This window comes from Pectinophora gossypiella, chromosome 6 (assembly GCF_024362695.1).
Source record: "Pectinophora gossypiella chromosome 6, ilPecGoss1.1, whole genome shotgun sequence".
Taxonomy (NCBI): Eukaryota; Metazoa; Arthropoda; class Insecta; order Lepidoptera; family Gelechiidae; genus Pectinophora; species Pectinophora gossypiella.
This window is the reverse complement of record NC_065409.1, coordinates 6,977,871-6,993,366: the sequence shown is the minus strand read 5'-3', so window position 1 is coordinate 6,993,366 and position 15,496 is coordinate 6,977,871. Positions and strand designations below refer to the sequence as shown.

The 15,496-nt window shown below is 34.4% G+C and overlaps 1 protein-coding gene and 2 long non-coding RNA genes across 3 annotated transcripts in view; all 3 read left to right on the top strand.

Moving 5' to 3' along the window:
• The first annotated feature begins 1,074 nt into the window (after positions 1 to 1,074).
• Positions 1,075 to 15,496, top strand: part of LOC126367287 (uncharacterized) — a 28,816-nt gene continuing 14,394 nt past the window's right edge. Inside the window, exons 1-3 of the long non-coding RNA XR_007566466.1 lie at positions 1,075 to 1,425; positions 2,265 to 2,411; positions 3,131 to 3,316. This is a non-coding gene — a long non-coding RNA (uncharacterized LOC126367287). The remainder of the gene's footprint in view (positions 1,426 to 2,264; positions 2,412 to 3,130; positions 3,317 to 15,496) is intronic.
• LOC126367279 (uncharacterized) lies at positions 5,848 to 7,980 on the top strand. Its single transcript, XM_050010712.1, has 3 exons — positions 5,848 to 6,026; positions 6,108 to 6,406; positions 7,119 to 7,980. The coding sequence occupies exons 1-3, from the start codon at positions 5,966 to 5,968 to the stop codon at positions 7,197 to 7,199; spliced, it is 441 nt and encodes a 146-aa protein (XP_049866669.1). The 5' UTR covers positions 5,848 to 5,965; the 3' UTR covers positions 7,200 to 7,980.
• On the top strand, positions 11,507 to 12,217 carry LOC126367288 (uncharacterized). The gene is made up of 2 exons (XR_007566467.1): positions 11,507 to 11,800; positions 12,011 to 12,217. It is a non-coding gene; the product is annotated as an uncharacterized LOC126367288 (long non-coding RNA).

The window sequence follows — 15,496 nt, the reverse complement described above, 5'->3', positions numbered from 1 at the left end:
ATTGAACATCTGTGGGATGAATTAAAGAGACGAATTCGAGCAAGAGATCCTGCCCCAGAAACACTTAGCCAGCTGCAAGATGCAATCCAAGAGGAATGGGACAATATACCACAGCATGTGATCGTGACTCTCATCCGATCGATGAAGAACCGTATGGAAGCAGTAATTAGAGCTCGGGGAGGGAATACAAGTTATTAAATAAACGTTTTTTAGCTTTTTTTTTCATTTACTTGTGTTGTTTTATCCATTTCCTTTATACTCCATACGGAATAAAAATGACTCATTTAACAAAATACGAAACCTATGAAAAATTCATTTAAATTTAGAACATTAACATTAAGATTTGATAAGCTCATATTACTCACTATTAAACGACATTTAACATTTATTCCTAAATGTACACATTTTTCTGATAATCCTGACAAAACGTAAACTTGCAAGGTGTTTCGATTTTTTTGATGAGAAGAGTATTTTTTTTAGTTATAAAATTCATAGAAGGCCTAAATCAAGTCTGGCGTATTTTTACACAATTAAGGCATAAGCCAATTCTTTGTTTGATTTCAGAATTAGGGCCGAAACCATGTCTTAGTTTGTTTTCAAAATTAAGGCCGAAGCCAAGTCTTATATTATTTTCAAATTAAGGCCGAAGCCAAGTCTTATATTGTTTACAAAATTAAGGCCGAAGCCAAGTCTTAGTTTGTTTTCAAAATTAAGGCCGAAGCCAAGTCTTACTTTGTTTTCAAAATTAAGGCCGAAGCCATGTCTTATATTGTTTTCCAAATTAAGGCCGAAGCCAAGTCTTAGTTTGTTTTCAAAATTAAGGCCAAAGCCAAGTCTTAGTTTGTTTTCAAAATTAAGGCCGAAGCCATGTCTTAGTTTGATTTCAAAATTAAGGCCGAAACCATGTCTTATATTGTTTTCAAAATTAAGGCCGAAGCCAAGTCACAAAGCCATAAGTCAATAACATAACAACTACAAGTACCTAATCAAGAAAGGCGAAGGGTAAAATCCAAGACTAAAACACTAAAACAAAACAACAAAACGTATGTCGGTATTGTCGGTTGACATCTGTCAACACAACATTGAATTGAAACAAAAACAAAAGATACACAAAAGAAAAGAAAGTCAAAACGTAAAAAAGAACATAAATATATTCAAATTCAAGGTATTTCAAAGCAATAATCAAAAAGAAAGAAAGAATGTTTAGACAATCAAATATCTCCAAAAGTTGCTAAAACAAATTCATAGAGGGGCTTATAACAGTCCCTGTTTTTGAGAAGTTGCTGAAGGGAGAGCGGGATTTCTTCAGCTGTACGATATATGTTCAGGAGGCGGTCTATGAGAAGCAATCTGGGAAGAGTGAAACTACTGCAATCAAAGAAAAGATGTTGCAAAGTCTGATCAGCAGAGTTACAGAAATTACAAGTAGGTGATGTGAGAATTTTGATTCTATTTAAGTGGGCATTAAAACGGCAATGTCCTAGTCTAAGACGACATATAATTGAATAAAATTTTCTACCGGGGTACAGAGTACCTTTAGTAAACCATGGTGTTGATAAACTATTATTAATTTCGGCATACCATTTGCCTTTAGTTTGAATAATTTCCTGCCATGTTTCATTAAATTCATTTTTCAACTTTGACCTGACAATAGCTACGATGTCAGAATCAGGAACTAAGACATTTTTAAATGGGGTGAGACTGGGAACTATTTGTTATGGATCTGGCAAAAAAGTCTGCCTGCTCATTACCAACCACACCAATGTGTGACGGTGTCCAAGTCAATATTATATTTTTATTGTTTATTGACAGATTTTTATATTTTTCCCTTATGTCATAGATTATGTAGTTGGTATGACTAGTAAGGTTGGAATTATTAAGAGCTTGAAGAACACTCATACAATCTGAAACTATTAGCCACTTGTTGCCATCCTGAGACTCAATATAATCTAAAGCTATTAGAATAGCCAAACATTCAGCTGTATAGCTACTGACAAATGAAGGCAGTTTATACCCATGTCCCCCCTTAGCATGGGCATCATAAATTGCAGCAGAAACAGATTTGCTATTTTTGGCACCGTCAGTATAAACCTGATGATGATCAGACCAACCATTCGAAAAAGAATATACATCTTCCTTACATTTCAAAGATGAATTTATATCAATTTTCATTGGAAAGAATTTAGAATCAAAAGAGTTCTCATAGCAAGGCCATAAAGAACTTGAATACAAATTAAAATCTTTTTGTAAATTTATAATTTCAGGCAGAAGCTGCCCAAGGGAACCAAAATATGAACTACTAATTCTTGAGGAAGAAGACTGCAACTTCAGAAGCAAAGGATGATTTTTAATAGAAGAAATTTTCAATAGAAACTTAAAGATGAGATATTTGAACCTGCTTAACAAAGGAGGTACATTACATTCCACCTGCATCGATATGATGGGGGTGGAGCACATTGCACCAAGAATAAATGCATCTGAATCTTTTCTAATTTTTCAACAAATTTACTTACACTAGAAAAGCAAAAAAAAGCATATTCAAAATGACTTCTTACAATAGATTTATAAAGAATCAATAAAATTTTGGGATCTGCACCCCAATAGGTACCAGTTAAAGATTTTAATATATTACAGGATTTGGATGCACGAGTTGTTAAGCAATCGAGATATTTTTCAAACTTAAAATTATGCTGAAATAAAACACCCAAAAACTTAACTGTATTATCAACAGGCAGCAATCTATTATTATAATAAAGTTTAACACTTGACGTTTTAACCATTTTTTTAGAAAAGATAACTACTTTACTTTTGTCAGTGCTGATCTCTAAACCAAGACTTTCAAAATAAGTCTGCAAGTTTAAGAGAGCAGCATTAAGTTTCCCTAGAATATCAGGCAACTCAGTACCAGAACAATACACAGCCAAGTCATCAGCAAATTGTAAATTTTGAGTTTCACTGCCTAAAACTAAATTTAATTTATGAATATACAGTATGAACAACAATGGGCTTAAAATCCCACCTTGAGATACTCCTTTGAAGGAATTTCTAGGACCAATTAACTGATTATCATGTTTAATAAAGATTTTTCGACCATGCAAGAAATTAAATATCCAATTAATTATTTTTCCAGACAACTGCAATGAAGACAGAACAGTTGTTAAAATATCCAAATTAACATTATTAAAAGCGCCAACAACATCGAAGAAAATACAACCCAAACTCTGATCACGAGACAGAGCATCACGGACATCCAGACAAAAGTGACTCAGGCTTTCCCGCGCCGACCGTCCTCGACGAAAGCCAAATTGATTAGCTGGTAAGATACTATTGCTTTCAATGAAGAATTCCAAACGCTGTTTAATCAGTTGTTCAGCTATTTTACCAACACAAGAACTTAGTGTTATAGGACGATATGAATCAGCATGGCTACTATCCTTGCCAGGTTTTAAAATAGGCACTATACAATCTGTCTTCCATTGTTCAGGGATTAAGCCGTTTTGCCACAGATAATTTAGTAAATTCAAGAATAATAACATACTGGATGGATTTTGTAATTTAGGCATTTTGTATGACACCCAATCCAGGCCACATGCTGTATCCTTACGAGATCTTAAGGCTGATTTTAATTCTTCAATAGAAAAGACTGTTGCTAGAAAAGAATTCGTGGAACTTAATAATATATTAAAGTGATTATTGTCAGACAATTTTTCAGCTGTGTCAGGAGTATACTTGCGCAAAAACTGAAATACCCAGGCTTGACTAGAAAACTCACTGCGTGTTGAAAAGGTTTTATTAAATTTCCTAGTTTTAGACCAAATTAGTTTCATTGGTGTTAGTCTGGAAATAGATATACAAAAATTTTCCCATGACGATTTACGTTCCTGCTTTAATGTGCGTTTTTTAAGGGCTTGCGCTCGCTTGAAGTTGATAAAAGTATCGACACAAGGATTTAATTTAAATTCTAAATATGCATGTTTACAATTATTTACACTTTTAGTACATTTTTCGTTCCACCAGATTAGAGGGATTAGATTTTTAGTTCTATGTTTATTATTATGAGAAGTTGAGGGTGAAATAACTTTGCTAGTACTGCCAGACCTTGAACATACTACACATTCATTTATAGTAGAAATGATGATATTGCAGAAATTGTTACAGCTCTCAATTAAATTACAAACATCAATTCGAAATTCGGATAACAACTCATTTACACGTTTCTCATATAGCTCCCAATCTACCATTTTCAGGTTGGCGTGAGGCGGGATGTTCGCCGAAGAGTCTGTAGCAACTGAAGGAGAAGATGTAAAATAATACTTCGTCAAAGTGGTTAGATGATAGCTACCACCTAAGGGATCTGACATGACCTGCCATTCACATGACAAGGCCAGTGATGAGGAAACCAATGTTAAATCAAGGCCATTTGGCCGCCAACTAAGGGTACCTGTTGTCGTTGCACGTCCGTCATTCAAGAGAACCAATTCATTCTCATCCATGGAGTCCAAGACGCTTCTGCCTCGTGTATCAATACTACCACACCCCCAAATGGTGTGATGTGCATTGAAATCGCCTGCAATAATCAACGGTTTTGGAATACTCCGAATCAAATTGTCAAATCTACCTTTATTAAAGGTAGGATTACAATTACCTGGACTGTAAAAACTAGCGATAGATATGTATTTTTGATCAATTTGAACCTGAACTACAACGTTTTGTAGTGAGTCATCAAATAAAGTGTCTAATTTACGAAATACTAGACTTTTATGTATTAGAATGGCTACTCCATTGTGGTCATTGCCGCAATCATTACGGACAGTGGAGTACCCTTTAATATTAAAAATTGTACAAGATTTAAACCAAGTTTCACTAATAATAGATATATGTATGTTATTATCAAAGACAAATTTTTCAAATTCATGTCTATTACTTAACAAACTCTGTGCGTTCCACTGCATTATATTTATTGTTTGGGCTGAGAATTTGAAGGATTTTTATTTTTATGCTGAATAGTTTCTTTTATTGTATCTGTTATCATTTGAGAGCTAATACTTGTGTTGTTTACTTTGTTTAATGTAATAACTTTTATTATAGATTCTGTGAGCAAAGTTAATGCGTTTTTATTAGATAGAATTAAATTTATTAATTCCCGACTATTTTCTGTTTTGCTGAGTGATGGAAAGTGTTTATTTTTATTGCTGAATAAATCTGAAAAAGGTGTCGGCATAACTTTATTTTTATTTTCAATTATTTTTTGTTTCTTTATAGGACATTGTCCCGAAATAGACAAGTGATTTCCCTGACAGTGGACACAGATAGCTTTGTCTGATGAAGAGGTGCACGATTTAAAATTGTGCTGATCACCACAAATTTAACATCTTTCAGAATTTTTACAGAATTTTCCCAAATGACCATATCTTAAACATCTGAAGCACTGTTTTACCGGGGGGATGTAGGGTAAAGAGGGAAACGGGAACGGGACAGTTGCTTTCTTCATTGAGTAATCTAAATAATTAATACGAAGTGGTGTTTTGTGGTTAATGATCGCATTAAGTTAGTCGGAAGACATTCGCGAGTGTTATTATATTGGAGTATATTCAATGAACAAAGTGTATCTGCCTATTTTCGCTTCGTGCCGGGAAGCCGCTTCATAACTCAAAAGTTTATGCGGACTTTTGAGTTAATTCGTTTGGGGTTCGGAGTAGGAGTCTACTCCGAGGGTGGGGGCTTAGGTTTCATCATCATCACCTTTCATCATTTCATTAATCATCAAGAAAAAAAATACGTCAGACATGGCTGTATGGGCAGTTCCCTTTGCCTTACCCTTCGGGGAAAACAAATAAAAAAAATCGGAATCATTCATTCCTTGCGTTGTTCTAGCGGGTGTGGTATTGTACTTGTAAATAACATACAAAAAGTAGTAAATACATATTAACCATACCTTTATCCACAGCGTTTTGAATTAAACAACATGAAACAATATTATATTGTAGGAACTGTGTCAGTTATACTTCTTTTAACTCTTGCAGAAGGTAGTAGAACTATAATTCCTTACTGTAGTGATTTTATTTTAGTGCTTGTTTTTATGTATGAATAATGTTTATTTGTTACAGTAATTGCATTAGAGTGCTATGTGTGTGAGAATCAAGAAGACAACAATGAAAAATGTGTGAAGACCATAAAGACTTGCGAGTACAATCAAGATGTTTGTCTGACTGAAATCAAATGGGGTAGCACGCCCTACTGGTCGCAAGGGGCTCAGAAACAGTACTATGTATCCAAGCGGTGTTCCAACAAGACTGAATGTGCACTAACGAGACAGCGTAACATGCCTTTGTGCACCCACATCTGGTATCAGGACTGGGTGTGCTCAGACTGTTGCCAAGGAGACCGTTGCAACTATTATATTATTGTAAGTATTATTGCTTTTCTATGGACAAGTGTCTTTTTTATACTTGACTTTGGCAGTAATGGTGCAAGAGGATCTGATGAGCGCTGCAGATAGCGCTATACTTGTTGCCATGTTTTGGGCTATTTAGTTTGCCATCAACACAATAAGAAGAAGGGGGGTTAAAATGGCCGCATCAAAGCAATTCATCTAAGAAAGCAATATTGCTATTTGACATTTGTTTGCATTGCGCACTTACTTTTACATGCGCGAATGTCAAATTGCAATATTGCTTTTTTAACTGAATTGCTTCGATGTTTCCTTTTTAGCCCCCCAGTTGCCATAAATCATGAAGTTGAAGTATTATTATTTTTGTAGCATATATTTGAATTATGGTTGCTTTCTAATGTATTTATTTGTTGGTCCTGGTTACTATTTACTGATGTAAGTGAGTAATTGTTACATGGGCCATGTCAGGGGCTTTTGCAGGCTCAATCATAACCCTGACACCAGGGTTGATGAGGCTGCTATTCCACCTCACAACCCACACAATAAAAAGAAGAATGTATTCATTCATCTTTGTTGAGTGTTTTTTAGATTTCTTTTTATTTGAGTTGTAGTGTGGTGTTAGGGTAGATTTATTTGCCTTTTGGTTAGATTAATAGATATCTTATAAAATTACCTATAAGCAATATTATAATTATAATAGTTAAAAACATTAATTTCTTATTTTCAGAGTGGCAGCATAACAGTGCAGTCTTCAGTGAGTTTGTTAATAGGATCAACATTACTCTTATCTTTAGTGTATAGAGCATAACAACACAAGTCACAAATCTTATAATAGAATGGTATAACAAACATGTCTTATACAACATACCTACAGAAAGTTGTTGATGGCACTTTATGTGAAGAATTAAAATCACAAGCAAACATCCATCCATCCTTTAGAGCTAAAGTATGCTCTGATTATTTTTAAGATATCTAATAGGACCTTACATATCAGGTACCTTTTTGATAATGGGTTATTTTCCTTGTATCAATTTTCTCTTTATATTATTTTTGGATTTGATTTAATGTATACTATTATTTTTGTAGAGAATATTGTACTTATATTTTATCTAGTGAACTTTAACATTTGCTTGCTTATCGTAAGAATACTTATGTTTAGGTGTAAATAATAACTGCTATTGCACATTACTAGATTATTCATGATTTTTTACGACACTTGGGTGGAACATACACATAAATCTTGATCAAGATCTATGATCACTTTATCAAGTTGTATGAGCCACCTAATCCAGATAGTAGTCACCTTCCGTCCAATTTTATTAAAAAATATTTAGTCTTTAGAATAGAATAATGAGTGGATAATCTAGATAACATACTGCCTTTGTTAGTGATAATTATATAAAAATATAATTATAATCATAACATAAACATAAACTGCCTAACTGCTGTATGTTATAATTATAATCATGACATGATATTATTTATATGCATATAAATTGATTTATATACAGAGTGTAATTTTACATAAACACATTGACTTGTCAATTGAGAATCTACATTATTTTTCATTAAATTTTCAATTTTCTATATTTATGTTTAGTTTTATTTAAGTGTTCAGTGGCCCTGATTCCTGCAGACACCGCCTAATTTTATTTTAAGTTATATCCGTCATTTTCATATCCGTCGAAAAGGAAAGGTATTTACAGAAATTAGCACCAGTGTTTAGTCAACATAATTAATGACTTTATGGCCGAAATGTGGACAAATGGAACTTGCTTGAAACCTAGATCGGCATGGTTCTATAAATTCAGATATGTAAGAATGTTACCTACTTAGTACATTCGGGTTTTTTATCACCCAGAACATTAGAAGTTAAGTAGGTACATTTCAGTCAAAAGCATAGATAGTATCGATACTATCGGTGCTTATCAATAGTATCGCCAAAAAAGAGCTATCGATACTATCGATAGGCCTATCGATTGGGTAGATGATTTTGGCTGTTTACTATCGATAGTAAAACTATCGATTTTTCGGCAACACTACTCCGAACTTATTAGATTTTTTTTATATGAGTTACTTTTTTTTTTTTGATTATTTTGTCCGTAGGACAGGCAAAGGGATCATAGCCCATACAGCCAAGTCATGTGTTATATTTATTTATATATACACTTCTCATCAAAAAAATCGAAACACTTCCGTTTTCATTGTTTCTGTCCGAATTTAACACAAAAAAGAATTCATACGATGAAAAAAAATACATAAATGTATAGCTGGCAGTTTGGCCATTACAGTAATAAGCGAAAATTCTAAATTCAAAATTAGAATTTCATTTGTTTATCTTATAAACGAAATGAATCACTGTTTTGAGACAAATGTGTGTTTAGGGTTGGAGTACATTTAGCGTTTAAAAACTAAAAATTGGCGCCTATCCTTAAACTTTTTGTTTTTTATTTCAATACTGTGACTTTGGGACGTCTGAAAAAAGGTTTTTTTTTCTAAAACGTATGGATACTTCGCCCACAGAAGCCGCCCAAGTTGTGGCATTGCTGGATTCTGGCCTTAGTCAGCGTGTTGTGGCTGCAAGACTGCATCTAAGCCTGTCATCTGTTCATAGAGTCTATAAACGTTATCGGGAGACTGGTTTGTTCACGCGCCGTTCAGGATCTGGCAGGAATCGGGTCACTTCTGAGCGAGATGATCGATTTATTGTAACAACTTCTTTAAGAAATCGACGCCTTAACGCTTTTCAACTGCAGCAGCGGCTTCGTGTTGTACGAAGGGTGGCTGTAAGTGACTCTACAATTAGAAGAAGGTTGAAGGATCGTGGACTGGTACCGCATAAGCCAGCAAATGGGCCGAAATTAACTGCAGACCATCGAAGAGCGCGCCTTAACTTTGCACGTGAGCACCTAAATTGGTCATATCTACAGTGGAGCAAAGTTCTCTTTTCTGATGAGTGTAAAATTATGCTGTATGGTAACGACGGAAGGAACAAGGTCTACAGAAGAGACGGAGAACGCTATGCACAATGCTGCATTGAAGAAAAGGTCAGCTATGGTGGCGGTTCGTGGACGGTTTGGGGAGGAATCAGCGCCGACGGTAAGACAGAGCTTGCTTTCGTGTCTGGGCCACGTCTGCCTGCACTAAACTGTCATCGGTACGTCGAAGAGTGTCTCGAGCCTCATGTGATGCCCTATGCACATTTTATTGGCAACGGCTTCATATTTATGCACGACAATGCTAGGGCTCACACCGCGGGCGTCGTACGAGATTATTTTAACGAAGTCGATATCTCTATTATGGAATGGCCAGCAAGAAGCCCGGACATGAATCCCATTGAACATCTGTGGGATGAATTAAAGAGACGAATTCGAGCAAGAGATCCTGCCCCAGAAACACTTAGCCAGCTGCAAGATGCAATCCAAGAGGAATGGGACAATATACCACAGCATGTGATCGTGACTCTCATCCGATCGATGAAGAACCGTATGGAAGCAGTAATTAGAGCTCGGGGAGGGAATACAAGTTATTAAATAAACGTTTTTTAGCTTTTTTTTTCATTTACTTGTGTTGTTTTATCCATTTCCTTTATACTCCATACGGAATAAAAATGACTCATTTAACAAAATACGAAACCTATGAAAAATTCATTTAAATTTAGAACATTAACATTAAGATTTGATAAGCTCATATTACTCACTATTAAACGACATTTAACATTTATTCCTAAATGTACACATTTTTCTGATAATCCTGACAAAACGTAAACTTGCAAGGTGTTTCGATTTTTTTGATGAGAAGAGTATTTTTTTTAGTTATAAAATTCATAGAAGGCCTAAATCAAGTCTGGCGTATTTTTACACAATTAAGGCATAAGCCAATTCTTTGTTTGATTTCAGAATTAGGGCCGAAACCATGTCTTAGTTTGTTTTCAAAATTAAGGCCGAAGCCAAGTCTTATATTATTTTCAAATTAAGGCCGAAGCCAAGTCTTATATTGTTTACAAAATTAAGGCCGAAGCCAAGTCTTAGTTTGTTTTCAAAATTAAGGCCGAAGCCAAGTCTTACTTTGTTTTCAAAATTAAGGCCGAAGCCATGTCTTATATTGTTTTCCAAATTAAGGCCGAAGCCAAGTCTTAGTTTGTTTTCAAAATTAAGGCCAAAGCCAAGTCTTAGTTTGTTTTCAAAATTAAGGCCGAAGCCATGTCTTAGTTTGATTTCAAAATTAAGGCCGAAACCATGTCTTATATTGTTTTCAAAATTAAGGCCGAAGCCAAGTCACAAAGCCATAAGTCAATAACATAACAACTACAAGTACCTAATCAAGAAAGGCGAAGGGTAAAATCCAAGACTAAAACACTAAAACAAAACAACAAAACGTATGTCGGTATTGTCGGTGAGTCCGGTTAATGTACATCCACGTAATGTACGACCTGATAATCCGTGTACATAACAATGTACACGGAATACGTGCGTGTACAATCCATGGTCGGGAAATATTGGCTGCGAATTATCAGTCCGTACACGGATTGCCCATCCGTGTAATGTACATCCAAATAATTGGAAGCCAAGATGGCGGCCACCTATTCTATCAGCCAATCAGGGGTCAGTATCATAGACACAAAACTCCATTGCTATGCGTCGTTTTAATTAGTTAACCGTGTAGCTACATTAGGCAATTTTTTATTATCATAATGTTAGACAAGGACAAAATATAGGCCCAATAGTGCCCTCAGCTTTATTTGTTGAAACCGACCACATTATATGGCTTTTTGGCGGGAACGGAAACGGTACGGCTGCTTTCTTCATTGAATAATCTAAATAATTAATACGAAATGGTGTTTAATGGTCGCATTAAGTTAGTCGGAAAACATTGGCGATAGTTTTATTATATCTGAATATTTAATAAACGAAGTGTACCTACCTATTTTCGCTTCGTTCCATACTTATTAATTCGTTTCTTTAATTCGGACTTTTTTTTTTTGTTTCTTTAATTAGTTTATGCGGACTTTTGAGTTAATTCGTTTGGGGTTCGGAGTAGGAGTCTACTCCGAGGGTGGGGGCTTAGGTTTCATCATCATCACCTTTCATCTTCAGATTAATCATCAAGAAAAAAAATACGTAAGACATGGCTGTATGGGCATAGTTCCCTTTGCCTTACCCTTTGGGGAAAACCAAAACAAATAACAATAACTTCAACCCAAATTCTGTCGCATCTATAATAAAATACAATAATTAACTTAATTTTATTGAATAAAAAGCCCAAAACTGATAAATTCCTCACAAAGTAAACGGTCAAGAGATGTTGAGACAATCTAAACTTGTAACATAAAGAGGAATTTATTTATATATCCACTACTATTACTTTGAGATTATTTTGTTGAATACGAAATGAGTTGAGAGCATTTAGGTATGTAATGAGTATTATTATAATATAATGTTACAAGATAAGTGACATCTTCAAAATTAGCTCATATCATATAGGTACTAACCCTTTTTAGTAAAAAGAAGAAACTACTGAACCATGTTGGCTATTTAAAAAGCCAGTTACTTAACTTGATAACGACATTTCAAATATGTGATGCAGATAATGTTATTCAAATTAACAATCTCTTTTCAGTTCTGACGATCAAGAAGGAATATCACACAGGATTCATCATCGTGCAAATGTTGAGGTTATGCTGCTCTACATCATACGTACTAAAGAAATAAATAAAAAGAATTAACGAAAATAACATAAGTGTGAGAGTAGAATCTGTGACGCCAACTAAAGTAATACATGAACAGTGTCTTCAGCTATAATTAATAAATAATGTACTAGTGGAAATGAGACGTTGGTTTTTATAATTGGAAGTGGAATTTTATAATTATTTTCGATTCATCATCATCATCAGCCCATTAACGTTCCCACTGCTGGAGCACGGGCCTTCCCTACAGAGTGATAGGGAGATCGGGCAATAAACCATCACGCGGGGCCAGTGCAGATTGATGGTTATTATCAACTGCTAATGCAGCCGGGACCAATGGCTTAACATGCCTTCCGAAGCACAGAGGAGCTCGAGATGAAAACTCTTTTTTTTTTGTGGTTCGATTATGTTGAATAAATTAATCTTTAATCTCAAACATCTTTTTTAACTACTCTCCCAGTAATAATTTTTGGGTAGTGACAAGAATTGAGAAAAGTATGCTGCAATATATAATAGTTTAAACATATCAAAAGAATGAATGAATATCAACAGAGTTTTTAAACAAATGCCAAAAGTAAGTAGGCAAGTACATCAAACCATCTAAATCAGTGATCATATATGTTTGAGAAAGTTAAACAAATGTATCATAATAGAAAGTGGAATTCCATTGTCTCCGCTCACCTCAGTGGAAAGTTTAGCATTCAATTATTACTATCAATTATGGTTAGCCACACCTTTTTAAAGTAATATTATTGTCGCTATGCCCTCTCCCTAAATTAGAAAGAAAGAAAGAAACGTTTATTATAAAGGGACACCACAGTAACAAATACAAAATAAATAACAAATATATAATATAAAAACTAATAGCTAACATAATTAGCACTCCTAATTTGGTGAATATAAATCTATTTAAAAGAAAAATAATAGTAACTAGTACAAGCTTATAGTTATGTATAATTTATACCTCTTCGAGAGCATAGCAGAACAGATTAAGCAGATTAATACTGTGCTACTGCTAGTTTCATGGGACGGCACATGAAGTACAAAAATAAAGATATTTAATATTCAACATAATATAGGAAGTTATTTACTATATTTATTTTTAGTGTACAAACTACAAACAACCTGGGATAGATATTTGGAAATAGGTTACGCCGGTGAGGATATGGTTTGGACATGGTGATTTAAAACTGTCGGGATAGAATGGCACATGAAGTACAGAATACAGATACTTATTTTATTTTATTTATTTATAGATCACTTACAGCTATATACATTATAACATTTAGTTAGAACATAATTAAACAAAGTAAAAAAGTACTTATGTGTAGTGTAAGTCTATTACTTATATTAGATATACTATGCGAAATTGTTTGATTAAAAGGTACAAAAAAACCACCATATGCTCCGTATGCTAAAATAATAATTATAATATTTCAATATGTAAATAAATATGTTTATTTTAGTGTTTGAGCATAATCGCACAGTCTAATGAGAATATAATACACTATGTGTTATTAGGTACTTGGAGTCATACTTCCAAGTATTGCAAGTATTGGATTGGAAACAAATTTACGAGTAGTTGGCATAGGATGGCACATAAGTACAGAATAGACAGGTTTTGACTTGATACAGGAATTTATTTGAAATAAATGACATATACACACAATTAAAATTGACCACATGATCAAATTATTCAAATAATAATATTAAGGAATGAAAAATAATGTTAAGTATTCAATAATAATTTGTCTATTTGCTATTTAATCTAAATCATCTGTGTGGGATTTTTTCAAAAGCGAACATTTAATTAATTATACAGCATTTTTGAAAATTTAAACATTGCATTGCAAATTTATCACATCATTAAAATAAAATAAAAAAACCAACAGTTGAAACGAAAACTATCAAACAAACTTTTGACTAATTAACTTATTTGCCTATCATTTTATTTAATCTTCTTATCGTGTGATTTGTGAAGTGAAATACCTACCAGCCTCATCAATCCTGGTGTCAGGGTTACGATTGAGCCGCCAAAAACCCTGACATGGCTCCTGTAACAATTACTCACTTACATCAGTAAATAGTAACCAACCAGGACTAACGGCTTAACGTGCTTTCCGAGTCACGGATCATCTTACTTTCGGACAATCAGGTGATCAGCCTGTAATGTCCTAACCAAACTAGGGATCGCAAAGTGTTTTTTTGGGTTTTGAACCCGGGGCTCCCAATCGTACGATAGAAGAAAATATCAGAATTCTGTACCGTCGGTGAAAAGTAATACAACTCGAGTTGTATCACTTTTGAGTTATTAGCACACACTTCATGTTCAAAAAAATCTCTTTCTTTCTGTCTAATTCTCGTAACTCTGTACCGTCGGTGAAAAGTAATACAACTCGAGTTGTATCACTTTTGAGTTATTAACACACACTTCATGTTCAAAAAATTCTCTTTCTTTCTGTCTAATTCTCGTAACTGTAGCTATTATAAATACGGAGATAATTTTTGTGTTTAGTGATATAAGTACTGTTTGTGAAGGATTCATGCTGTTATAACACGTGTAACATAATTCATCTTAACTTGCATTAAAGTGAAATGAAGATTTTCACTAAATATTTTGGTGTAAGTAAATGCAACTCAACATATATTAAAATACACGCAATCCTTGAATTCTCACAGTCCGTGTTTAATGATATAATTTTAGTTGTAACATCAAACACCAAATTTATATTTTCGTGAAAAGTAATATAAATTAATATATATCAAAATATTTCTGAAAATACGATCTTAGATATCAATTACGTGTCGTGTATAATGATACATACAAGTTCGATTCCATGCGCCACCAGTATGTATCCTAGGGTGACCTCCGCATAAACCTGTCTATGGGAAGACATTTTGTCTAGAGCCACAGCAAACCATATCTGATCCGCATTGCGAATGGGTATAGGTTAAGTTAGTACTTCAGACCAAACCGTGTTTTTTCTCTTTCTGCTATAGCCACCTTGTAGTACTTAATTACAGTACCTCAATAAGTTGTGGGTCCTGATCATGGCGTCGTTATCACCATGGCAGGGTTAGTCAAAAGGTATTTGAGATTTGTCATAACTGTCGTTAGTCTCCTTCCCTTAGCTCGAAGCATAGCTGTTTTACATAGTTTTCTTGATTACATGCAGGTTAAGCGGTGGCAGATTGAACGCTGCCTTCATTGCTAAGGAGGTTGTAGACGTGAAATAAATAATGGCTCCAAATATTATCGAGCTCCAATTAATATGCAAGCCATTCAATACACGCTGGTTAGATCTTTTATGCAAGCGCCGGTAGTGGTATTTTTGAACCTACACAGCCGTAGATGACAGCTCGGCATCGGCAGCATCGGGATCTGCCACATCTTCTCAAGAGAAGATTACCAGTTTCTC

Coding starts and splice junctions, on each gene's coding strand:
- LOC126367279 (XM_050010712.1), top strand. CDS start 5,966: ATGAAACAATATTATATTGTAGGAACTGTGTCAGTTATACTTCTTTTA. Junction 6,027..6,107: donor TCTTTTAACTCTTGCAGAAG/GTAGTAGAACTA, acceptor TATTTGTTACAG/TAATTGCATTAGAGTGCTAT. Junction 6,407..7,118: donor GTTGCAACTATTATATTATT/GTAAGTATTATT, acceptor TCTTATTTTCAG/AGTGGCAGCATAACAGTGCA.